Genomic DNA, 25,043 nt, shown 5'->3' with positions numbered 1-25,043 from the left:
TTCCTGGGAAGTCCTTCAGGATTCTGGAGACTAGAGAGAGGAAACGGTAAGCTTATCAGATCAGAGGTGTGAAGTGGGTCCTGGAGGTTCTGGAAGTAGGTAATTGGGTCAGCAGGACGTGTCGCTTGAAGCAGGAGTTGAATCTGGGAACAGCTGGACCCGGTTCCCAGATTCATCTCCTGCTTCAAGCGACACGTCCTGCTGACCCAACCCTGGAACAGCTGGACCCGGGAACAGCTGGATTCACATCGAAGGAAAACTGCAATATTTCTTTAATCTGAACGAACAATCACCATGGAAACATAATCAGCAGAGGAGACAGAAAACATGTTGATCACAAGAAACCACAGAGACGAGTTAAAGCTGCTGGACCACACAATGGATCGGGTAAATGTGGTGCAAAGTATCCGGATGGGGAGCGAGGCCGGCTTTCAGCGGGGGACACGCCCCCCAGATAAACCGCTTGCCCCCTCAAACCAAATTCACCAAAAATGGACCGCCTCTTTCCATTGAACCTGTTAGGAGTTTCCCTGCTGCAACGCATCTGATTCACATCAGACCTGATTATCAGAGCTTGACATCAAACTCTGCACAAGTCTGATAATTAGGTCTGATGTGAATCAGGTGCGTTGCAGCAGGGAAACTCCTAACAGCTGCAGGACTGTGGCACTGGAGGACCGGAGGTTCAGACCCCGGCTGTGGAGTCATGAATGTTCTAAAAACAAAAAGGAAAGAAACACACAAAATAAGGACAAACGTTTAATGTTGTACTCTCTTTTAGTTTGTTCATTTTTATATAAATTTGAGGTAATTACCTCCGCCATGGAGGTTTTATCTGTTTATGTTTGTCTGTTTGTGTTCAAGATAACTTGGAAGGTTCTGGACAGACTTTCATTAAATATTCAGGAGTTGTTGGAAATGTGGAAAAACTGATTAAATTCTGGTGCTGATCCGGATCACCGTTTGGATCCAGGAACTTTTTTAAAGGATTCTTTGACGTTGTGCTTTGCGAAGGTTTCCGCTCTCCGGGTGTTTTTCTAGTTGTTTGAGGGATTTAATAATCATAATAATAATACTACTACTAATAATAATAATAATAATGCATTTTATTTAAAAGCACCTTTCAAGTCACTAAAGGACAGTGTACAATAAAAACAGGCATTAAAACAATAAACGATTAAAAACAACATAACTGTGGGACAGGGAGGATGCTCTTTGAACAGGTGTGTTGTGAGGATGGATTTGAACATTTCCACCTTATTATGGTCTGGAGTTTGATGCTTGGTCCTGTTAAAGGCCGAACTACTCCTGTCTAACCACACATCTGTTTGTTACAACGTTGATGATTGATATTTAATTTTTGTCCTTATTTAATGTATCTATAATATTTATACTCCATTTCCCCCTGAGGGACTGACACCGTGGTGTGGTCAGGTCAGGGGGTTTGGAGCCTCAGCGACCCTTGGCGCTGAACCAGCAGGAGGTTCTGGGGGGACACCCAGTATGGACAGTCTCTGGTTGGAGGCCTGAAGAAGTGTAATCCGTTTATTCACACTTAAAACAACGCAAACAGCTGAAGCATGATGTGCATGCAAGATGCACCGTTCACATTTCTGCCCCAGCATGTATCATTCCTAGAGCCGGCCTTGGTGAAGACTGCTCATTGACGAGCTCCCCGCCAGGTCCCCGTTAGCTCGGCGCCAGCACCCCGTTAGCTCGGCGCCAGCTCCCCGTTAGCACCCTGTTAGCTCGGCGCCAGCTCCCCGTTAGCTCGGCGATAGCTCCCCGTTAGCTCGGCGCCAGCTCCCCGCCAGGTCCCCGTTAGCTCGGCGCCAGCTCCCCGTTAGCTCGGCGCCAGCTCCCCGTTAGCTCAGCGCCAGGTCCCCGTTAGCTCGGCGATAGCTCCCCGTTAGCTCCCGCCAGCTCGGCGCCAGCTCCCCGTTAGCTCGGCGCCAGCTCCCCGTTAGCTCGGCGATAGCTCCCCGTTAGCTCCCGCCAGCTCGGCGCCAGCTCCCCGTTAGCTCGGCGCCAGCTCCCCGTTAGCTCGGCGCCAGCTCCCCGTTAGCTCGGCGCCAGCTCCCCGTTAGCTCGGCGCCAGCTCCCCGTTAGCTCTCCGCGGGCTTCCCACTATGAGCCGGTGTTACACCTAAATCTGTAACCCATGAATCTGTGACCGATCGCGCACATTTGTCGTCATGTATTTCCGTGCAGAAATGCGCGCTATCGCCCCCTGCCGTGACAGATTCTGATGGGTTCCAGATTGTGGAGGAACGCCGGCTTTCTGTCCGAGTAGCTGCCGTTAACGTTTGCCTCTGTGTGACGAGCTTCCGGTAGACAACCGGCCGGTCAGCTCACGCGCCAGCGGCGTCCGGTAGTGTGAACGGGGATCACCGCATCAGCCTCCGATCACCAACTCCGCCGCTAGCCCGCCTGTCGGCTCTGCTAGCATGGAGCTGGAGGTCAGCCTGAGCTCCGGCGACCCGCAGCTGGACGAGGCGGTACAGCAGTGGTTAACGTGGGACCAGGTGAGTTAGTTACCGCTGGTTTTAGTAACAAACAGCTTCCAGTTCGGCTCTTTACCAGACTCCCTGATAAAAACAGGTTCACGAGACCCTGCACCCAGAAACCGGATCAAACTTGCCAGTTTCAGCCCGCGGGAGTCTTCTAGAAAGTTCGGCAAACAAACCCTTCAGTACAGGAGACTAGCGGTGGGTTCACGCGCTTTGCGCGTGTCCTGCAGCCAGGAACCAGAACCAGGACCGCTGGATGGGGTTACATTGTCCGGTTCTGCAGCCAGAAGATGGGTCAGCAGAGGGCTGCAGACCCGCTGGTCCCGATGTTTGCCTGGATGATGCACGTCAGGGTTGTCAGCTGTTCAACAGTCCTGTCTGATCACCTGAGTGACGTCATGTTTACATCCACCAACCAGGTAAAAGCAGCCTGGGCCTGCAGCAGCTGGACCAGAGGGATGGATCAGGGTCACCAGACCCGGGGCCTCATGTCTAACCCACCGTACGCCAGTCCCAGTCCACTTCTGGAATTTCCAGAGCAGAGGAACAGAACGATGTTCTCCACAGCCAGACGTGGTGTAGCGGCCATCGGGCAGATGGAGGCAGGTGGAGGTGCCTCCATGCCCAGGAGGAAACCTGTTGTACAGCTGCAGATGTGTGCAGATAGTGGAGACGCTACATAACATGCTACTAAATGGTAACGTGTCCCGTTCAGCTGTTGTCTCCGACCTCCAACCATCATGTTGGAACCAAACTGCTGCCAAACGTCTAGAAGTGATGCAACACATCAGAGGTGTTTAGTCTCATTTCTGTCTTTATGTCTCCGTCTCCTGCACCTCCTCCTCTGCCAGGACACGCCTGCCTGAATTTACTGAGTCTACGTATTTTAAATTGTCCTGTGTTTTAACTATCTTGTGTGTGTGTGTGTGTGTGCGCAGCACTTTGGCCAGTCTTGATTGCTTTTAAAGTGCTCTATAAATAAAGTTGAGTTGAGTGACAGTAGCTGTTGTTTGGTGGGGGTGTAGTGGAGTCACGCCCCCTTCTTGCCCACTGGACCGACCGGGAACTGGGGCTCCGGCTGGGATGGCGTGGAGCTGACCGGGGCCTGGTTGACAGGATCTCAGCTGATCTGACTTTCCCACGCTGTCAGTTAGGACTTGTCAGAAGGCATGAGGAAATCATTGGTTGGAAAAACAAAATGTTTGTTAAAATGTACTTAAAAGAAGCGCTGATACAAAGCGTTGATGCAAACCAATTTTAAAGCCGGTTTGAACGATGAGCTGACTGATGCGTGAAGAAACCCGCTTCAATCCAGGCATTTAGTCTCTTCTCTTTCTGTTTAAACCCATCATGAATCAGCTGTTTTCATGGCGGTCCGGCTTTGGTCCAGAGCTGCAGCTTTTATTCTGCGCTAAAGTCCTGTCAGAGTTTCTGAACATGGAGTGCAGCTTGAAAAGTTACCGCTGCCATCTGCCTCCATGAACTCTTCTGTAAATGTCATCAGTTTCCCACACGGACCTTCTATCTTTATCCTGTCGGAGAGAACGCATGAAAACCAGCAGCTCACCTGTCAGACAACCTGCTCACCTGTCAGACAACCTGCTCGCCTGTCAGACAACCTGCTCGCCTGTCAGAGAACCTGCTCACCTGTCAGAGAACCTGCTCACCTGTCAGACAACCTGCTCGCCTGTCAGACAACCTGCTCACCTGTCAGACAACCTGCTCGCCTGTCAGACAACCTGCTCGCCTGTCAGACAACCTGCTCACCTGTCAGACAACCTGCTCGCCTGTCAGACAACCTGCTCGCCTGTCAGACAACCTGCTCGCCTGTCAGACAACCTGCTCACCTGTCAGACAACCTGCTCGCCTGTCAGAGAACCTGCTCGCCTGTCAGACAACCTGCTCGCCTGTCAGAGAACCTGCTCGCCTGTCAGACAACCTGCTCACCTGTCAGACAACCTGCTCGCCTGTCAGACAACCTGCTCACCTGTCAGACAACCTGCTCGCCTGTCAGACAACCTGCTCGCCTGTCAGACAACCTGCTCACCTGTCAGACAACCTGCTCGCCTGTCAGACAACCTGCTCGCCTGTCAGACAACCTGCTCACCTGTCAGACAACCTGCTCACCTGTCAGACAACCTGCTCACCTGTCAGACAACCTGCTCACCTGTCAGACAACCTGCTCGCCTGTCAGACAACCTGCTCTCCTGTCAGACAACCTGCTCACCTGTCAGACAACCTGCTCACCTGTCAGACAACCTGCTCACCTGTCAGACAACCTGCTCGCCTGTCAGACAACCTGCTCTCCTGTCAGACAACCTGCTCACCTGTCAGACAACCTGCTCACCTGTCAGACAACCTGCTCACCTGTCAGACAACCTGCTCGCCTGTCAGACAACCTGCTCGCCTGTCAGACAACCTGCTCGCCTGTCAGACAACCTGCTCGCCTGTCAGACAACCTGCTCGCCTGTCAGAGAACCTGCTCACCTGTCAGACAACCTGCTCACCTGTCAGAGAACCTGCTCACCTGTCAGACAACCTGCTCGCCTGTCAGACAACCTGCTCTCCTGTCAGACAACCTGCTCACCTGTCAGACAACCTGCTCACCTGTCAGACAACCTGCTCACCTGTCAGACAACCTGCTCGCCTGTCAGACAACCTGCTCGCCTGTCAGACAACCTGCTCGCCTGTCAGACAACCTGCTCACCTGTCAGACAACCTGCTCGCCTGTCAGACAACCTGCTCACCTGTCAGACAACCTGCTCGCCTGTCAGACAACCTGCTCGCCTGTCAGACAACCTGCTCACCTGTCAGACAACCTGCTCGCCTGTCAGACAACCTGCTCGCCTGTCAGACAACCTGCTCGCCTGTCAGACAACCTGCTCGCCTGTCAGACAACCTGCTCACCTGTCAGACAACCTGCTCGCCTGTCAGACAACCTGCTCGCCTGTCAGACAACCTGCTCGCCTGTCAGACAACCTGCTCGCCTGTCAGACAACCTGCTCGCCTGTCAGACAACCTGCTCGCCTGTCAGACAACCTGCTCGCCTGTCAGACAACCTGCTCGCCTGTCAGACAACCTGCTCACCTGTCAGACAACCTGCTCGCCTGTCAGACAACCTGCTCGCCTGTCAGACAACCTGCTCACCTGTCAGAGAACCTGCTCGCCTGTCAGACAACCTGCTCGCCTGTCAGACAACCTGCTCACCTGTCAGACAACCTGCTCGCCTGTCAGACAACCTGCTCGCCTGTCAGACAACCTGCTCACCTGTCAGAGAACCTGCTCGCCTGTCAGACAACCTGCTCACCTGTCAGACAACCTGCTCGCCTGTCAGACAACCTGCTCACCTGTCAGACAACCTGCTCGCCTGTCAGACAACCTGCTCACCTGTCAGACAACCTGCTCGCCTGTCAGACAACCTGCTCACCTGTCAGACAACCTGCTCGCCTGTCAGACAACCTGCTCGCCTGTCAGACAACCTGCTCACCTGTCAGACAACCTGCTCACCTGTCAGACAACCTGCTCGCCTGTCAGACAACCTGCTCACCTGTCAGAGAACCTGCTCACCTGTCAGACAACCTGCTCGCCTGTCAGACAACCTGCTCGCCTGTCAGACAACCTGCTCACCTGTCAGAGAACCTGCTCACCTGTCAGACAACCTGCTCACCTGTCAGAGAACCTGCTCACCTGTCAGACAACCTGCTCACCTGTCAGACAACCTGCTCGCCTGTCAGACAACCTGCTCGCCTGTCAGAGAACCTGCTCGCCTGTCAGAGAACCTGCTCACCTGTCAGAGAACCTGCTCACCTGTCAGAGAACCTGCTCGCCTGTCAGACAACCTGCTCGCCTGTCAGAGAACCTGCTCACCTGTCAGACAACCTGCTCACCTGTCAGAGAACCTGCTCACCTGTCAGACAACCTGCTCGCCTGTCAGACAACCTGCTCGCCTGTCAGACAACCTGCTCGCCTGTCAGACAACCTGCTCACCTGTCAGACAACCTGCTCGCCTGTCAGACAACCTGCTCACCTGTCAGACAACCTGCTCGCCTGTCAGACAACCTGCTCACCTGTCAGACAACCTGCTCACCTGTCAGACAACCTGCTCGCCTGTCAGACAACCTGCTCGCCTGTCAGACAACCTGCTCACCTGTCAGACAACCTGCTCGCCTGTCAGACAACCTGCTCACCTGTCAGAGAACCTGCTCGCCTGTCAGACAACCTGCTCGCCTGTCAGAGAACCTGCTCGCCTGTCAGACAACCTGCTCACCTGTCAGACAACCTGCTCGCCTGTCAGACAACCTGCTCACCTGTCAGACAACCTGCTCGCCTGTCAGACAACCTGCTCACCTGTCAGACAACCTGCTCGCCTGTCAGACAACCTGCTCGCCTGTCAGAGAACCTGCTCGCCTGTCAGACAACCTGCTCGCCTGTCAGACAACCTGCTCGCCTGTCAGACAACCTGCTCACCTGTCAGACAACCTGCTCACCTGTCAGACAACCTGCTCGCCTGTCAGACAACCTGCTCACCTGTCAGACAACCTGCTCACCTGTCAGACAACCTGCTCACCTGTCAGACAACCTGCTCACCTGTCAGACAACCTGCTCACCTGTCAGACAACCTGCTCACCTGTCAGACAACCTGCTCACCTGTCAGACAACCTGCTCACCTGTCAGACAACCTGCTCACCTGTCAGAGAACCTGCTCGCCTGTCAGACAACCTGCTCACCTGTCAGACAACCTGCTCGCCTGTCAGACAACCTGCTCACCTGTCAGACAACCTGCTCGCCTGTCAGACAACCTGCTCGCCTGTCAGACAACCTGCTCGCCTGTCAGACAACCTGCTCGCCTGTCAAACAACCTGCTCACCTGTCAGACAACCTGCTCACCTGTCAGACAACCTGCTCGCCTGTCAGACAACCTGCTCGCCTGTCAGACAACCTGCTCACCTGTCAGAGAACCTGCTCGCCTGTCAGACAACCTGCTCACCTGTCAGACAACCTGCTCACCTGTCAGAGAACCTGCTCGCCTGTCAGACAACCTGCTCGCCTGTCAGACAACCTGCTCACCTGTCAGAGAACCTGCTCACCTGTCAGACAACCTGCTCTCCTGTCAGACAACCTGCTCGCCTGTCAGACAACCTGCTCGCCTGTCAGACAACCTGCTCACCTGTCAGACAACCTGCTCGCCTGTCAGACAACCTGCTCACCTGTCAGACAACCTGCTCACCTGTCAGACAACCTGCTCACCTGTCAGACAACCTGCTCGCCTGTCAGACAACCTGCTCACCTGTCAGACAACCTGCTCACCTGTCAGACAACCTGCTCACCTGTCAGACAACCTGCTCGCCTGTCAGACAACCTGCTTATCAGGATTTAGAGCTCATCATAGCACAGAGACAGCACTGGTGAAAGTCTAATGATCTTCTCATGGCCTCAGATAAAGGACTTCTGTCTGGACTCATTCTTTTAGATCTCAGTTCTGCATTCGACACTATTGATCACAATATTCTGCTACAGAGGCTGGAACATGTTATTGGGATTAAAGGGACCGCATTAGACTGGTTCCAGTCAGATTTATCTGATAGATTTCAGTTTGTAAATGATGAGTCCCACGATGCACTGAGCTCTTCTTCATCTCTCTGCTCCTCTTCCTCCTTGTATGACATCATCAGCATGTTCCTCCTCTTCCTGCAGGACTTTCAGAATAAAAGCTGCTGAACATGTTGATCTGTCTTTCCCGTCCTCTCCACCCCGACCGGTCCTCCCTGACCCGGTTCTGACGGCCGACCTCCCTGACCCGGTTCTGACGGCCGACCTCCCTGACCCGGTTCTGACGGCCGACCTCCCTGGTCCGGTTCTGACGGCCGACCTCCCTGACCCGGTTCTGACGGCCGACCTCCCTGACCCGGTTCTGACGGCCGACCTCCCTGACCCGGTTCTGACGGCCGACCTCCCTGACCCGGTTCTGACGGCCGACCTCCCTGGTCCGGTTCTGACGGCCGACCTCCCTGACCCGGTTCTGACGGCCGCCCTCCCTGACCCGGTTCTGACGGCCGACCTCCCTGACCCGGTTCTGACGGCCGACCTCCCTGGTCCGGTTCTGACGGCCGCCCTCCCTGACCCGGTTCTGACGGCCGACCTCCCTGACCCGGTTCTGACGGCCGACCTCCCTGGTCCGGTTCTGACGGCCGACCTCCCTGACCCGGTTCTGACGGCCGACCTCCCTGGTCCGGTTCTGACGGCCGACCTCCCTGACCCGGTTCTGACGGCCGACCTCCCTGGTCCGGTTCTGATGGAACTGGACCTGATGTTTCTGTGAAGGTTCCTGAGACGTGGTCGTGAAGCGGTTCTAATGAAGCTGATTGAACTGTAAATGGGAGTTTCCATCAGAACCAGGATGAAGTCAGGACTAGTCCTTTCCGTCTCCGTATTCACTGACCAGGAATAACAACGTTTTCTATCCCTAACCCCCCTGCAGAACCGCTGGACCCGGGCTCAGGTGGTCTCTCTGGTGGCATCAGGTCGTCTGGACGATCTGAGGTCCAGACTCTGCGGCAGGATGAGCTTCGGTACAGCTGGACTCAGAGCGCCCATGGGAGCCGGATTCAACCGGATCAACGACCTCACCGTCATCCAGTCAACGCAGGTAACAGACCAGTAAAACTTGATCCGGTCCCCCTAAATCCTCTTCACTGGATTCAGCGGTTTTTTAGAAGTTCTCTGAATTCCCAGGGAAACCGAAGGCAGCGCTGACACCGTCACTCAGATGGAGTCACATTTCAGATCATCAGATCAAGGAAAACTTGAATCAGGACAGAAATGCAAACTTGTGGTGTTTTGAAGCAGCCTGGTTGTGTATGAACCCCGCATGGACTACCTGGACAGAAACTGGCTCTTCGCTATGTGATGCTTTCTCCTTTTTCAGGGTCTGTACTCATACCTGTGCAGGTATCTTGGCGACTTCAGCAGCAGAGGAGTGGTTGTCGGCTTCGACACCAGAGGACAGGAGGAGAGCGGCTGCAGCAGTCAGAGGTGAGTCTGCAGCATCAGGACCAAGTCCAGCCATCACCGTAGTCATGACACCAGAATCTATCATCTGTCCACCTTTTCTTAAGTTTAATGGTATTTCTAATATGTTACTATTTTTGTTATTTTATTCCAGTAATTTTAAGTTTTGATGTTATTGTGATGAAAGTTTCTTCTCTACTTTTAGTTTAACGTTTAGGATTAAATCTCCAGTATGTAATGTTGCTCAGAGACGTGTTCCTCTGGGTGAAGTGGTTCCTCGTCCTGATAGTAGTCTATACATTCTGTAATCATGAACAATAAGAAATATAGTTAGACCCCTCAGTTTACTGTAAATCTGTAAAAACTTTCCTAAACTATGTTCTCCCAGCTCCCCTCCTCCCCCTCCAGCAGAACATACCTGATAGCCACACCCTGCATATAAACAGCGTGTTAGGATGAAAATACAAAGTAGTGAAGAAGAAACTTAGAAGGCAAACATGGCTGAGAAAATGCAGGAAGGATTTCCCGACCCGCCTCGGTTCATTTGCTTCCTCCTGCTAAACAGCCGAGAAAGAGAAAATCGTTGGTGGAAAAAGCTGCGAATAAAAAAGCCTCGGATCACGCAAGGAGGAGAACCAGAGGGGGAGGAGCCAAGACAAGGGAGGGGCCTAGAGAAGGGGAGGGACCAAGACAGGGTGCCACTTTCACATCTTGCTAGCTCCCCAACATTACCTTTCCCATCTTCAAATGTCAATTTTTCTTTTTTTTTTCTTTTTTTTTTGTTTTGTTTTGTTTTGTTTGTTTCTAGTTATCTAATTTTCCAACCTGAAACATTCAAAGTATTTCAACCTGATTGTATCACAGTAGGACAAGCTGGAAATAAGAAATGAATTTAAACAGCAGTCAGTTTCTACAGAAACCTCACAGGGACAAACTGACTGCCGCTTGGAGGCTGATAGAAGCCTGTTTGTCCATCTTAATGGAAGCGGATTATCCATGAAGTTTGTTTCTGTTGTTTCAGGCTGGCAAAGTTGGCGGCAGCAGTGATGCTCAGCAGAAATGTTCCCGTCCATCTCTTCTCCACATTCGTTCCGACGCCATACGTGGTGAGGAAGCATCACCTCCACACAGCTGGTGGAGTTCCCATGACTCATTCAGACGTGACAGCTTTTGCGCCACTGTGAAAAGAATAAAAATGTGAATATTGAAAAATGAACCCTTCTTAAGCTGGGGTATGTAATATTGGAGAGCTAGCAAGATGTGAAAGTGGCGCCCGGTCTTGGCTCCTCCCCGTCTGGTTCTGCTCCTTGCGTGATCCATTTTATCTGCACCTTTTTCAACCAACGATTTTCTCTTTTTCTGCTGTTTATCATGAGGAGGCAAATAAACCGAGCCGGGTCTAACTATATTTCTTATTGTTCATGATTACAGAATGTATAGACTACTTTCAGGACGAGGAACCACTTCACCCAGAGGAACACGGCTCTGAGAAATATTACGACCCTACCTTTAAATGAACAGGAAAAATCCTGATCAATATTGGATTTATGTAGTGATCAGATTATTTCAGTCATCGTGTAGACAGCATAATCTGATTATGACAAATTACCCCTACATTTCTCCCAAGACACCGTTTGCAGCATTAGCAGCGAACCTTCATACCACAGATAATACCAAGATATGAACTGGTTACACTGAAGTAGGTAGGTAGGCGGGCTCCAAACCATATGTAGCCACGCCGGCCCCGCCTACCGTAGGCGGACGCCGGCCCCGCCTACCGTAGGCGGACGCCGGCCCCGCCTACCGTAGGCGGACGCCGGCCCCGCCTACCGTAGGCGGACGCCGGCCCCGCCTACCGTAGGCGGACGCCGGCCCCGCCTACCGTAGGCGGACGCCGGCCCCGCCTACCGTAGGCGGACGCCGGCCCCCGCCTACCGTAGGCGGACGCCGGCCCCGCCTACCGTAGGCGGACGCCGGCCCCCGCCTACCGTAGGCGGACGCCGGCCCCGCCTACCGTAGGCGGACGCCGGCCCCGCCTACCGTAGGCGGACGCCGGCCCCGCCTACCGTAGGCGGACGCCGGCCCCGCCTACCGCAGGCGGACGCCGGCCCCGCCTACCGTAGGCGGACGCCGGCCCCGCCTACCTCAGTGTGGGCTGTTTGACATCGTCCAGCCAGCGGGGTACCCTACAGTGCTTGGGTGATGAAATCATACTGTTTGTTTTGCAGCCTTACGCTGTGAGGAGACTGGGAGCAGCAGCTGGAGTGATGATCACTGCTTCGCATAATCCCAAAGAAGACAATGGATACAAGGTGAAAGACAAAACGAAGAAAAATGTGAAGTGAAAAAAATGCGTAGATAAGATGAGATGAAGGTTTCAGACAATGCACCCATCTGTGTGTAGGAAAAATTCACATTGTGGATTAGAAACTGGACCAGCCATTTTTGTCAATTCTGGTTTTGTTATTCGGACAAGTTTTCTCAATTTGTCCAGATGAAAACAGCAACTTCTCAAACATTTTCTTTTCTTCCCTGAAGCCATCTGAACACCTGGTCTCACCTGTCTGCAGGTGTACTGGTGTAACGGTGCTCAGATTGCCTCGCCCCATGACAAGGAGATCCTGCGTTGCATAGAGGAGCAGCTGGAGCCCTGGAGCCCCTTGTGCTGGGATGAAGAGCTGGTGGACCGCTGCACCCTGAGGACCGACCCCCTGACCCAGATCAACAGTTGCTACATGGACGAACTGGGTTCCCTCTGCTTCCACAGGTATCTTGAATTCCTGCAACGTTCCAACATGTGATGACCTGAAAACATGTTGTGACATGACATTTGGAGTCATGACATATGGTGACATGTCATGATTTTAATATATGATGTGATGACATTGTGTCATATCGTGAAATGGTGACGTGATGATGTTTAGACGACCCAAAGCACCATGACATGTTTGTCTCAGGGATCTAAACAGCAGCAGTCCGTTGAAGTTTGTCCACTCGTCCTTCCATGGAGTCGGACACTCATTTGTCCAGCAGGCCTTTCAGGTGTTCGGCTTCGCTCCACCGATCCCGGTACCTGAGCAGAAAGACCCAGACCCGGACTTCTCCTCGGTGCGCTGTCCGAACCCAGAGGAAGGAGAATCTGTGCTGGTAGGATGAATCTGTAGAGCAGTTGGTAAATTCCAAGATTTGGGTTCCGATCTGGACCTTGTTCTGTTCTGTGGTCCAGGAGCTGTCTCTGGTCCTGGCAGAGCAGGAAAACGCTCCCATTGTTCTGGCCACAGATCCTGACGCTGACCGACTGGCTGTGGCAGAGAAATCTGACGGGTACGGGATGTTGGGTCTTCAGAGCACCAACACCTGCAGGTGTGTTTTTGACATACTGTTCTCTGTGTGTTTACCTGTCATTACTCTGCTGCAGGTGTGGCTGGAAGGTGTTTACAGGTAACGAGCTGGCAGCTCTGCTGGGTTGGTGGATGTTCTTCAGCTGGAAGGAGAGCCAACCAGAACCAGCCAACACTCAGAACGTCTACATGTTGGCCACCACAGTGTCGTCCAAGATCCTGCAGGCACTGGCTCGTGTGGAGGGTTTCCATTTCGAGGTCAGAGTCCCGTTAACTCCTCACCACATGTCCTCATCATTAGTTCTTGTTCTCTGCTTAAAGGTTGCTGTTGCCATGGTGATGATATTATCTCTTCCAAACAGGAAACTCTTCCTGGATTTAAATGGATTGGGAACAGAATCCACGAACTCTCCAAATCTGGAAAAAAGGTCATTTTTTCCTTCGAGGAGTCGATCGGTAATGTTTCCCGTCTTTTTCCAGTTGGACTTTGTCTTAAAACTGATTGAGAACCAGAAGCAAACTGGTGAACCTGAATCACCTGTCTACAGGCTTCCTGTGTGGCAGTATGGTCCTAGACAAGGACGGCGTGAGCGCCGCCGTGGTGGTTGCAGAAATGGCATCGTACCTCCACAGCAGGCACCTGAGTCTGAACCAGCAGCTGCATAACATCTACAAGACGTAAGCCAATGGGTATGGATCAATAATTCATCAGTAAATTCCTCATGACCTGATTGACTGTTGTATTTGTTGACTTCCTGTTTCCAGGTATGGTTACCACCTATCAAAGACCTCCTACGTCATCTGTAATGACCCCCCCACAGTCAAGAAAATCTTCGGACGTATTAGAAACTTTGATGGTCAGGGTTCATACCCAAAGACATGTGGTGGCGTGAGCATCATCCACATCAGAGACGTTACCACGGGATACGACAGCAGCCAGCCGGACCTCAAATCAGTATGTGTTCTTTCATGTTTTTTTCTACTGCGGATGGAAACAGCTGATCGATTAATATGTCGGTAATTTCCACAAAAAATGCTAATTAAAAAAAAGAACATTTCACGCTAGCAGCAACCTATCAGCATAGCAGCAACCTATCAGCATAGCAGCAACCTAGCAGCATAGCAGCAACCTATCAGCATAGCAGCAACCTAGCAGCATAGCAGCAACCTAACAGCATAGCAGCAACCTAACAGCATAGCCGCAGCCTATCAGCATAGCAGCAACCTATCAGCATAGCAGCAACCTATCAGCATAGCAGCAACCTAACAGCATAGCAGCAACCTATCAGCATAGCAGCAACCTAACAGCATAGCAGCAACCTAACAGCATAGCAGCAACCTATCAGCATAGCAGCAACCTAACAGCATAGCAGCAACCTATCAGCATAGCAGCAACCTATCAGCATAGCAGCAACCTAACAGCATAGCAGCAACCTAACAGCATAGCCGCAGCCTATCAGCATAGCAGCAACCTAACAGCATAGCAGCAACCTATCAGCATAGCAGCAACCTATCAGCATAGCAGCAACCTAACAGCATAGCAGCAACCTAACAGCATAGCAGCAACCTAACAGCATAGCAGCAACCTATCAGCATAGCAGCAACCTAACAGCATAGCAGCAACCTAACAGCATAGCAGCAACCTATCAGCATAGCAGCAACCTAACAGCATAGCAGCAACCTATCAGCATAGCAGCAACCTAACAGCATAGCAGCAACCTATCAGCATAGCAGCAACCTAACAGCATAGCCGCAGCCTATCAGCATAGCAGCAACCTAACAGCATAGCAGCAACCTAACAGCATAGCAGCAACCTATCAGCATAGCAGCAACCTATCAGCATAGCAGCAACCTAGCAACATAGAAACAACAAAGCAACAACATAGCAGCAACATAGCAACAACATAGCAGCAACATACCAACATAGAAACAACAAAGCAACAACATAGCAACAACTTAGCAGCAACATAGCAACAACTTAGCAGCAACATAGCAACAACATACCAACATAGCAACAACATAGCACCATAGTAGCAACATAGCAACAACTTAGCAGCAACATAACAACATAGCAGCAACATAGCAGCAACTTAGCAGCAACATAGCAACAACATAACAACATAGCAACAACATAGCAGTAACATAGCAACAACATAACATAGAAACAACATAGCAGCAACATAGCAACAACATAACAACATAGCAGCAACATAACAACATAGCAACAACATAGAAACAACATAGCAACAACAGAGCAACAACATAACAACATAGCAACAACATAACAACATAGAAACAACATAGCAACAACATAGCAACATAGCAGCAACATAGCAACAACCTAGCAGCAACATAACAACAACCTAGCAACAACTGAGCAGCAACCTAGCAACATAGCAGCAACTTAGTAGCAACATAACAACAACCTAGCAGCAACCTAGTAGCAACATAACAACAACCTAGCAGCATAGCAGCAACCTATCAGCATAGCAGCAACCTATCAGCATAGCAGCAACCTATCAGCATAGCAGCAACCTATCAGCATAGCAGCAACCTAACAGCATAGCAGCAACCTATCAGCATAGCAGCAACCTAACAGCATAGCAGCAACCTATCAGCATAGCAGCAACCTAACAGCATAGCAGCAACCTATCAGCATAGCAGCAACCTAACAGCATAGCAGCAACCTAACAGCATAGCAGTAACCTATCAGCATAGCAGCAACCTATCAGCATAGCAGCAACCTATCAGCATAGCAGCAACCTAACAGCATAGCAGCAACCTAACAGCATAGCAGCAACCTATCAGCATAGCAGCAACCTATCAGCATAGCAGCAACCTAACAGCATAGCAGCAACCTATCAGCATAGCAGCAACCTATCAGCATAGCAGCAACCTAACAGCATAGCAGCAACCTATCAGCATAGCAGCAACCTATCAGCATAGCAGCAGCCTATCAGCATAGCAGCAGCCTATCAGCATAGCAGCAACCTATCAGCATAGCAGCAACCTAACAGCATAGCAGCAACCTATCAGCATAGCAGCAACCTATCAGCATAGCAGCAACCTAACAGCATAGCAGCAACCTATCAGCATAGCAGCAACCTATCAGCATAGCAGCAACCTAACAGCATAGCAGCAACCTAGCAGCATAGCAGCAACCTATCAGCATAGCAGCAACCTAGCAGCATAGCAGCAACCTATCAGCATAGCAGCAACCTAACAGCATAGCAGCAACCTATCAGCATAGCAGCAACCTATCAGCATAGCAGCAACCTATCAGCATAGCAGCAACCTAACAGCATAGCAGCAACCTAACAGCATAGCAGCAACCTAGCAGCATAGCAGCAACCTAGCAGCATAGCAGCAACCTAGCAGCATAGCAGCAACCTAACAGCATAGCAGCAACCTAACAGCATAGCAGCAACCTCTCAGCATAGCAGCAACCTATCAGCATAGCAGCAACCTAACAGCATAGCAGCAACCTAACAGCATAGCAGCAACCTAGCAGCATAGCAGCAACCTAGCAGCATAGCAGCAACCTATCAGCATAGCAGCAACCTAACAGCATAGCAGCAACCTAACAGCATAGCAGCAACCTAACAGCATAGCAGCAACCTAGCAGCATAGCAGCAACCTTTCAGCATAGCAGCAACCTATCAGCATAGCAGCAACCTATCAGCATAGCAGCAACCTATCAGCATAGCAGCAACCTAACAGCATAGCAGCAACCTAACAGCATAGCAGCAACCTAACAGCATAGCAGCAACCTAGCAGCATAGCAGCAACATGCCAACATAGAAATAACATAGCAGCAACATAGCAACAACATAACAGCGACATAGCAACAACATAGCAGCAACATAGCAACAACATAGCAGCAACATAGCAACAACTTAGCAGCAACATAGCAACAACATACCAACATAGCAACAACATAGCACCATAGTAGCAACATAGCAACAACTTAGCAGCAACATAACAACATAGCAGCAACATAGCAGCAACTTAGCAGCAACATAGCAACAACATAACAACATAGCAACAACATAGCAGTAACATAGCTGTAAGATAGCAACAACATAGCAGCAACATAACAACATAGCAACAACATAGAAACAACATAGCAACAACAGAGCAACAACCTAACAGCATAGCAGCAACCTAGCAACATAGAAACAACAAAGCAACAACATAGCAGCAACATAGCAGTAACATAGCAGCAACATACCAACATAGAAATAACATAGCAGCAACATAGCAACAACATAACAGCAACATAGCAACAACATAGCAGCAACATAGCAACAACTTAGCAGCAACATAGCAACAACATACCAACATAGCAACAACATAGCACCATAGTAGCAACATAGCAACAACTTAGCAGCAACATAACAACATAGCAGCAACATAGCAGCAACTTAGCAGCAACATAGCAACAACATAACAACATAGCAGTAACATAGCAACAACATAACATAGAAACAACATAGCAGCAACATAGCAACAACATAGCAGCAACATAGCAGCAACTTAGCAGCAACATAGCAACAACATAACAACATAGCAGTAACATAGCAACAACATAACATAGAAACAACATAGCAGCAACATAGCAACAACATAGCAGCAACATAGCTGTAAGATAGCAACAACATAGCAGCAACATAGCAGCAACATAACAACATAGCAACAACATAACAACATAGAAACAACATAGCAACAACAGAGCAACAACATAACAACATAGCAACAACATAACAACATAGAAACAACATAGCAACAACATAACAACATAGCAGCAACATAGCAACATAGCAGCAACATAGCAACAACCTAGCAGCAACATAACAACAACCTAGCAGCAACCTAGTAGCAACATAACAACAACCTAGCAGCAACATAGCAACAACCTAGCAGCAACATAACAACAACCTAGCAGCAACCTAGTAGCAACATAACAACAACCTAGCAGCAACATAGCAACAACATAGCAGCAACATAGCATCAACCTAGTAGCAACATAACAACAACCTAGTAACAACATAGCAGCAACATAGCAGCAACATAACAACATAGCAGCAACATAACAACATAGCAACAACATAGAAACAACATAGCAACAACAGAGCAACAACATAACATAGCAACAACATAACAACATAGAAACAACATAGCAACAACATAACAACATAGCAGCAACATAGCAACAACCTAGCAGCAACATAACAACAACCTAGTAACAACTGAGCAGCAACCTAGCAACATAGCAGCAACTTAGTAGCAACATAACAACAACCTAGCAGCAACCTAGTAGCAACATAGCAACAACCTAGCAGCAACATAGCATCAACCTAGTAGCAACATAAAAACAACCTAGTAACAACACAGCAGCATGACAGCAACATAGCAGCAACCTAGTAGCAACATAACAACAACATAGCAGCAACATAGCATCAACCTAGTAGCAACATAACAACAACCTAGTAACAACATAGCAGCAACACAGCAACATAACAACAAGCTAGCAGCAACATAGCAACAAGCTAGCAGCAACCTAGTAGCAACTTAGCAGCAACCTAGCAGCAACCTAGCAGCAACCTAGTAGCAACATAGCAGCAACCTAGTAGCAACATAGCAGCAACCTAGCAGCAACATAGCAGCAACCTAGCAGCAACATAGCATCAACCTAGTAGCAACATAAAAACAACCTAGTAACAACACAGCAGCATGACAGCAACATAGCAACATAACAACAAGCTAGCAGCAACATAGCAGCGACCTATCAGCAACATAGCAGCAACCTAGTAGCAACATAACAACAACCTAGCAGCAACATAACAACAACATAGCAGCAACAAAGCAACAACCTAGCAGCAACATAGCAGCAACATAGCAAAACCCTGAACCACATAAGAGCAATACTTATTTTGCAGAAAAGTCCAGAGAAATTGCATCTGAAGTATTCGTAGTGTGTCAGAGCTCCGTTTCCGTTTCTGGTCGCTGGAACATCAGGAGAAAACGCTTAGTGACAAAATACAGTAATCGTGCTTCATGCATCTGATCTGGTGTTTCCAGAACTTTCTGGGACACCCTCACATTGTCGGCATCATGCCGTTTTCTGCACATGAAGACCCGTGGAAACAGGAAGTGACAGGAAGTTGCACTCTGTCCTGCTTCTTTGTCCTGTCTGTTTCAGAGCCTCACTGTACATCTCCTATTCCTCCTACATCATGGATATGATTGTCTGGTCTCTGAACACAATCGATCTAATATTTTCATCCCAGAGATCGGGCAGAGGGGACCCCAAATGTCCTGATGAGACTCACCCGGCTGGGTACGTTCTGGACTCGTGGGCCAAGTTGAGACCAATGTGATGGTAGTTCTCTCAGTTGAGGATGTGGAGGATGTTTACAAGATGGGATTTATGGTACTCGGTTTTCTGCTGATTGGAGCTAGCGGATTTCTGATCTACCTGAAAATCTGCCAGATATGGGCAGGAACTGACAGGCTGTCTGAATTCTGTGGAGGAATCTACTTTGCAAGCAGTGCACAGACTCAGGTGTTGACCGAGCTGGATCACAAACAGGATGCCAATCTGGCCCAAACAGGCAAACTGGTTCCGGAGCTGGTCCGCCGAATCGATTCCAGCATGGAGCAGATGTCTGCTTGTATTGGTGGAAACTGACCCCCCCCAACATCAGGCTGTTGGAGTTGCAGGCGTGAGACCTGGACTAAAAGTTGGGAGCAAAATGTTTTCCTGGCTAAAACCCAAATAATCTATCTTATCTGGATTCGGGTCCCCGGAAGGCCTTGGAGCCGGGAACCACCTGGGAAAGGATTGTGATGTTCACTGAAGCTCTGCCCACCACGCTCCTGTATCCACATAGACCGTGGCATCTGGCTGCGGTCCGCACACACCCTTGACTCACCTCCAGCTGGACTCTGTGTTGCACCCCCATGAGGCGCAGTCTGGCACCTGGTTTTTGCCCTCTTCTCTCAATCCTAATGTACCTCTGGTCTTATATGTTGAAAGGCGGCGCCGGATGAAGCGGGCTGCAAGGCCTCAGTAGGACCGGATCTGGGATCTGTGTTTATTCTTGTTATGTGTCTGTCTGTAGAAACCTTGGACGGGTTGTATTGGAACCTGAATTTCCCCTCGGGGATGAATAAAGCATTCTTGATCGATTGTTACTGTTTGTAAAAAATGGCTGTAAAATTGCAAATAAGAAAAGTTGTCTGATTTGAAGAGGGAGGGCTGCACGGTGGCGCAGTGGTTAGCACTGTGGCCTCACAGCAAGAAGGTCGCTGGTTCGATCCTTGGCTGGTTTGGTCAGTGGCCTTTCTGTGTGGAGTTTGCATGTTCTCCCCGTGTATGCGTGGGTTCTCTCCGGGTACTCCGGCTTCCTCCCACCATCCAAAGACATGTTAGGTTAATAGGTTACTCTAAATTGCCCCTAGGAGTGAGTGAGCATGTGTGGTTGTTCGTCTCTCTGTGTGGCCCTGCGATGGACTGGCGAGCTGTCCAGGGTGTACCCTGCCTGTCGCCCAAAGCCAGCTGGGATAGGCTCCAGCTTCCCCGCGACCCTGAATTGGAATAAGCGGTTCGGAAAATGAATGAATGAATGAAAGTTTAGAGGGATGAAGCTCTGGCAAAATCAACTGGTTATTTTCGTTTTTTATGGTTTACTGCACTTTTCTTTTGCTGTTTGGTTTATATTGACACGGACTATTAAAACTTGAAACATGAAGGTTGTATTGATGTGTAGCACATTAAAATGCTCCACAAACTGGCAGCACAGCATGCAAAAGTGTGCAAATAGGTTCTGGTGGACTTTTTCCATGTAGCTCTTAAAGGGTTAAAATGATAGCAAAAAGAACATTACCCTCTGGCAGGGTCTCCAAAGGCAAGGTGGTCTTGTCGGGGTCAGATACCCTGATTAGCAGCAGAACTGCTCTCCTTGCCTCCCTGCAATTCCACCACCCTTTAGCTTTCCGCTGTGTTGTCTACTGCGGTCTGCACGGACCGTTTTAAAGCCCGGTACAGACACATTACAGTCAGGGATGTGTTCATGCAGCCATGTCTCAGTGAAGCACATAATACTGCACTCTCTGTATTCTTTCTGAGACCTTGTTAGCATCTCGAGCTCGTCCGTTTTGTTAGCTAGCGATCTCACATTACCCATGACGACGGTCGGGAGAAATGGTTTAAATCTCCATCACTTTCTCCTCTGTCTGACTCCCACTCTGCATCCTCTTCTCTTTCTTTTCAACTTCATCAGGATTTGATGTGTTGTTTCGCTGATAATCCTGATTTGGGAGAGTTTAATTAGTTGATCTTGACAAGTCTTTCGTTGCCATGGAGACTCATCATAACAAGTCTTGAAAGAGCCAAAAATATGCAGAAAAATCGTCCTTGCAGCACACCCTCCGAACCGGCATGAAATCCTCAGAAAAAAATACCTAATTTGAAGTAGTATCTATGTGAGAAGAGTTTGTACTTTTGAAAAATCAAGATATTTTTACATTTTACAACATTATCCATTAGAATTTCTTCCTCATTTTCCAGAAAATTCCTCTTTTTTGTTTTTTTCCTGCAGAACCGTCATGGAAATGAGATGGATTAATATTTATCAGGGGTGTTTACCTGACCTTTTATAGCCAACATGTGGGCGTGGCCAGATGTTTCCTCACGTGACAAAATTTACTGTTGATCCTGATTTATAAAGGAAACAAGTGTGGGACGTGCTGCTTTAGAAACCAGGTAGGTTTTCCTGGTTTCCATCACCTGGAGTCATCGTTGCTACGAACAGGTTTAGAAGTGAGGCCTCTGGTCTTGGTTCCTAAGTTTTGACAATCCTGGCTCAATATGGCTCCTTTTCATGAACCACTTTACAGAACCCAGTTCTAGGGTGTGGAAGGTCCCCACTTGTGGGGAAGAAGCCAGAACTGATGCCCAAGGTTAAGGTACCAGCTCGATACAGTCAGGCTGCATGCAGAACCTGGGCTCTGGGGTGTTGGACCCTCTTCCACTTGCAGTTGCATCTGGAGAAAGGTCCAGCTTCCTCATCCCTGATCCCTGACTTGGGACCTGGTTTATCACAGTGGACAGAGGGTGGCCTGCCCCCTCCTCAGCAGGTTAACGGGTCCTGATAGGTTAGACTACCCACCTTGCTTGGGGTCCTCAGAGGAGCTTAGTTCTGCAGGAGGGACTGCAGTGCTCACTGGGTGATGACAGAGAGACTGGGAGGGATGTGATTGAGAGGAATGCCCCCCCACACCCCTCCGATCTGAACCACATTGGTGTTTAGTGTCTGAACTAGTGGGCTCGTCATGGATTGTCCAAACCGGATACCATCTTCCACATATGTCCACATGTCCCTCACTCAGGGCCGCAGGGCGATAATGGATCACTCCTGTTGGACCTGCAGCCACATGCCTTGGACACGTGAGTGGGGAGAGGGAGGCGGAGCTTCAAATGATTACCACCTGGTTGTGATTTGACTCAGACAGTGCGGGAGGAGGCCAGCCAGGTCTCCTGGGAACGTCTGGCAGAGACCCCCATCAGAGCGAGCTTCAACCATGTCCCGAGTGAGGCGGGGGACATTGAGTCCGAATGGGCTGTGTTCCGTTACCTCTATTGCTGAGGCGGCCGGCCGGAGCTGTGGCTGTAAGGTCGTTGGTGCCTGTCGTGGCGGTAATCCCAGAACTCGTTGCTGGACACCGCCATCGTCAGGCTGAAGGAGTTCTATGGACCTTTTCTGGTCTGAGGCGGACTTCAATATCAGCTTTATTGATATTGCACGTTTAAAAGCCAACACCCAGCCGAAGTACTTTCCAACAGGATGTTCAATATACGTGCTGAAGTAGCCATCAGATAAAACAATGACCGCAGAAAAACATCTGGGCTCGGAACGTTGGGGCCAGCGGAGGGTGTCCTTCAGTAGAGATCGACCGATTATCAGTCGGGCCGATTATCGGCGCCGATATTTGGAAATTTGACGTATATCGGCATCTGCCTTTTTTAATCCTACCGGCTGATATGAAGAAATCAGTTTAAAACTGGGTTATTTTGGCTCAGATGCAGCAGCGCCTCTCTCCTGCACTATTCACCCCGTCCTCTGATTGGTTAAGCAGCAGAGTCTCTGAAGAAGAAGCTGTCCTCACACACTGGAGAGTGAGAGGAAAAGTTTTCTAGTGTGAGACAGAAAACACGTGTCAAAGGTAAATGCAGAAAGCTCTTCCGAAATTGTGAGTACTCTTCATCTCACAGCTACTACTAACGTTACGGTGAGCAGCAGAATAACGTAAGAGCAGAGTAAACCTTAGCGGTAGCTCTGCTAATCGTATTACGTCCCAACATGTCTGTGAATTATTTAAAAGAAGACTGCTGATAATATCGAGATGGAAACAGTCCATGGTAGAGAAGCATGTGTGTGTGATTAAGAGAGAGTGCATAAAAAACTTAGTTCACTGTTTATAGGAGCACTAAGGTGGAGGCTCTTTAGCTTTTACCATAAAATGAGTTTGTCGATCTGGCTCCAAACGCTCTGCAGACGATGTTTTAGCAATGGGGAAAATACACCGTACTTTCCAAACAGTAAGCCGTTACTTTTTCTCACGCTTCGAACCCTACAGCTTATACAACGATGTGGCTACTGTATAGATTTCTACACGCCAGCTTCATGCCGTCAATAAATACGTTTATCCTCGTCAGAATGAAATTACCAAACCGTCACAGTGGACCAAGAAAAGAAATTGTGAAAAAATTCAGGGAGCTATTATAAGTTTTTATTTAACTTTCCAGAGGTGCTGCTGAGAACTCCCTGTATTTTTGTTGTGTTTGAACTTAAAACAAAGACAAGTCATTGTAGTTTTATTTAAATTTTACTGTATTTTCTGTGGGAAAATTTCAGAGCTATTTATATAACCTTTTATTCAACTTTCTGAGAGATGTTTCTGAGTGTAGGAAATTCAGCCACTAAATTCTGCAGCTATTATTTTCTTTTAGTGTGATTCAATAAACATGCTTTAGGCATTTCAATGAAGTTCAGTTTGCATTATTCAATTTTTTCACGCCAATTTTTACACTTTTAATGCAAATGAATATCAGCTCCAAATATCGGTTATCGGCCTCCTCTAACTACTACTAATCATCGGTATCGGTCCTGAAAAACCCATATCGGTCGACCTCTATCCTTCAGAGAATCCGACCAACTCTTCTTCATTTCAGAAGCAGAGTGTTTACCTGTTCATCTCTCGGCTACCTGTGTACCTGTGCAGGTGCTTCCCATGTCCAAGAGCAGTCAGATGATCACCTTCACGCTGCAGAATGGCGTCGTGGCCACGCTGCGGACCAGCGGCACCGAACCTAAGGTCAAATACTACACCGAGTTCTGCGCCGCACCGGGAAAAAGGTCAGCTGACAATAATCCTCATATATATGACATCATTACATGTGGGCAGTGACTCTGTGACCTCACGTGTCTTTTGGCAGTGACCAGTCCAGGTTGGAGGAGGAGCTCTGCAAGGTGACGTCCGCTCTGCTGGATGACTTCCTGGAACCGGAAAAGAACAACCTGATTTGCCGCTTCATTTAGCTCCACCTCCTGTTTCCCGTTGATGGCATCACAGCTGCTTTGCTCTGAAACGTGTCCTTCAAAGACAATCAATCAGTTGTTAGTTTTATTGATATTCTGTGTAAGTACCATTATCAGCAAAGAATGATGGGTAAGAAACTGCGCAGCAGCTTCTGACACCTGATTGGTTGACAGTAACAGGAAGTTATAGATTGTTAATTTTCTGGAACAGAACTGATTTCAGACGCCGTTCAGGCTGCAGTTTCCTGTTAAACTTATGATTATTGATCAGCTTTAAACTTGAAAGCAAAGAAAGTTTCAAACCTGCCGAAACCTCTGGAATCCTCTGCTCTGATTGACGAGAGTGACAGCAATGCATTCTGGGAGTCTGAGTCTCCATGTCAGCTGCTGGAAAAAAGTTTCACTCCTTGATCTTTAAGGTTTCATGAGGGTGTTTTGGTTCGGAACCGGTTCTGAACCGGTTCAGGATTTTGTTTAGATGTTATTTTTATATTATATTAGCTAAACTGCTGCCTCGTGAAATAGTAGGTTTGGTCTGCCGGGCCGGTTTTTTGTTTGCTGGCTGGTGTGGTTCTGTTGGG

At 49.3% G+C, this 25,043-nt stretch overlaps 1 protein-coding gene across 3 annotated transcripts; it reads left to right on the top strand.

Annotated features, from left to right (window-relative positions):
- The first annotated feature begins 1,759 nt into the window (after window positions 1-1,759).
- Window positions 1,760-24,499, top strand: pgm2l1 (phosphoglucomutase 2-like 1). 3 transcript variants are annotated; one of them, XM_079246298.1, is made up of 14 exons: window positions 1,763-2,525; window positions 8,989-9,156; window positions 9,436-9,542; window positions 10,540-10,624; window positions 11,747-11,830; window positions 12,089-12,285; window positions 12,476-12,665; window positions 12,745-12,842; window positions 12,937-13,117; window positions 13,222-13,315; window positions 13,408-13,537; window positions 13,625-13,814; window positions 24,146-24,279; window positions 24,360-24,499. In XM_079246298.1, the coding sequence occupies exons 1-14, from the start codon at window positions 2,448-2,450 to the stop codon at window positions 24,460-24,462; spliced, it is 1,839 nt and encodes a 612-aa protein (XP_079102424.1). In that variant the 5' UTR covers window positions 1,763-2,447; the 3' UTR covers window positions 24,463-24,499. The 3 variants fall into 3 exon arrangements, with proteins under 3 accessions (XP_079102426.1, XP_079102425.1, XP_079102424.1); XM_079246300.1 differs by lacking the exons at window positions 24,146-24,279; window positions 24,360-24,499 and adding an exon at window positions 19,062-24,128 and having other exon boundaries at window positions 1,760-2,525; XM_079246299.1 differs by lacking the exon at window positions 10,540-10,624 and having other exon boundaries at window positions 1,762-2,525; window positions 9,459-9,542.
- The last annotated feature ends 544 nt before the right edge of the window (window positions 24,500-25,043 follow it).

This window comes from Telmatherina bonti (genome assembly GCF_933228915.1).
Source record: "Telmatherina bonti genome assembly, chromosome: 9".
NCBI classification, from domain to species: domain Eukaryota; kingdom Metazoa; phylum Chordata; class Actinopteri; order Atheriniformes; family Telmatherinidae; genus Telmatherina; species Telmatherina bonti.
This window is presented reverse-complemented; position numbering and strand designations above follow the sequence as displayed.

Coding starts and splice junctions, on each gene's coding strand:
- pgm2l1 (XM_079246298.1), top strand. CDS start 2,448: ATGGAGCTGGAGGTCAGCCTGAGCTCCGGCGACCCGCAGCTGGACGAG. Junction 12,666..12,744: donor AGGAAGGAGAATCTGTGCTG/GTAGGATGAATC, acceptor TCTGTGGTCCAG/GAGCTGTCTCTGGTCCTGGC. Junction 24,280..24,359: donor TGCGCCGCACCGGGAAAAAG/GTCAGCTGACAA, acceptor GTCTTTTGGCAG/TGACCAGTCCAGGTTGGAGG.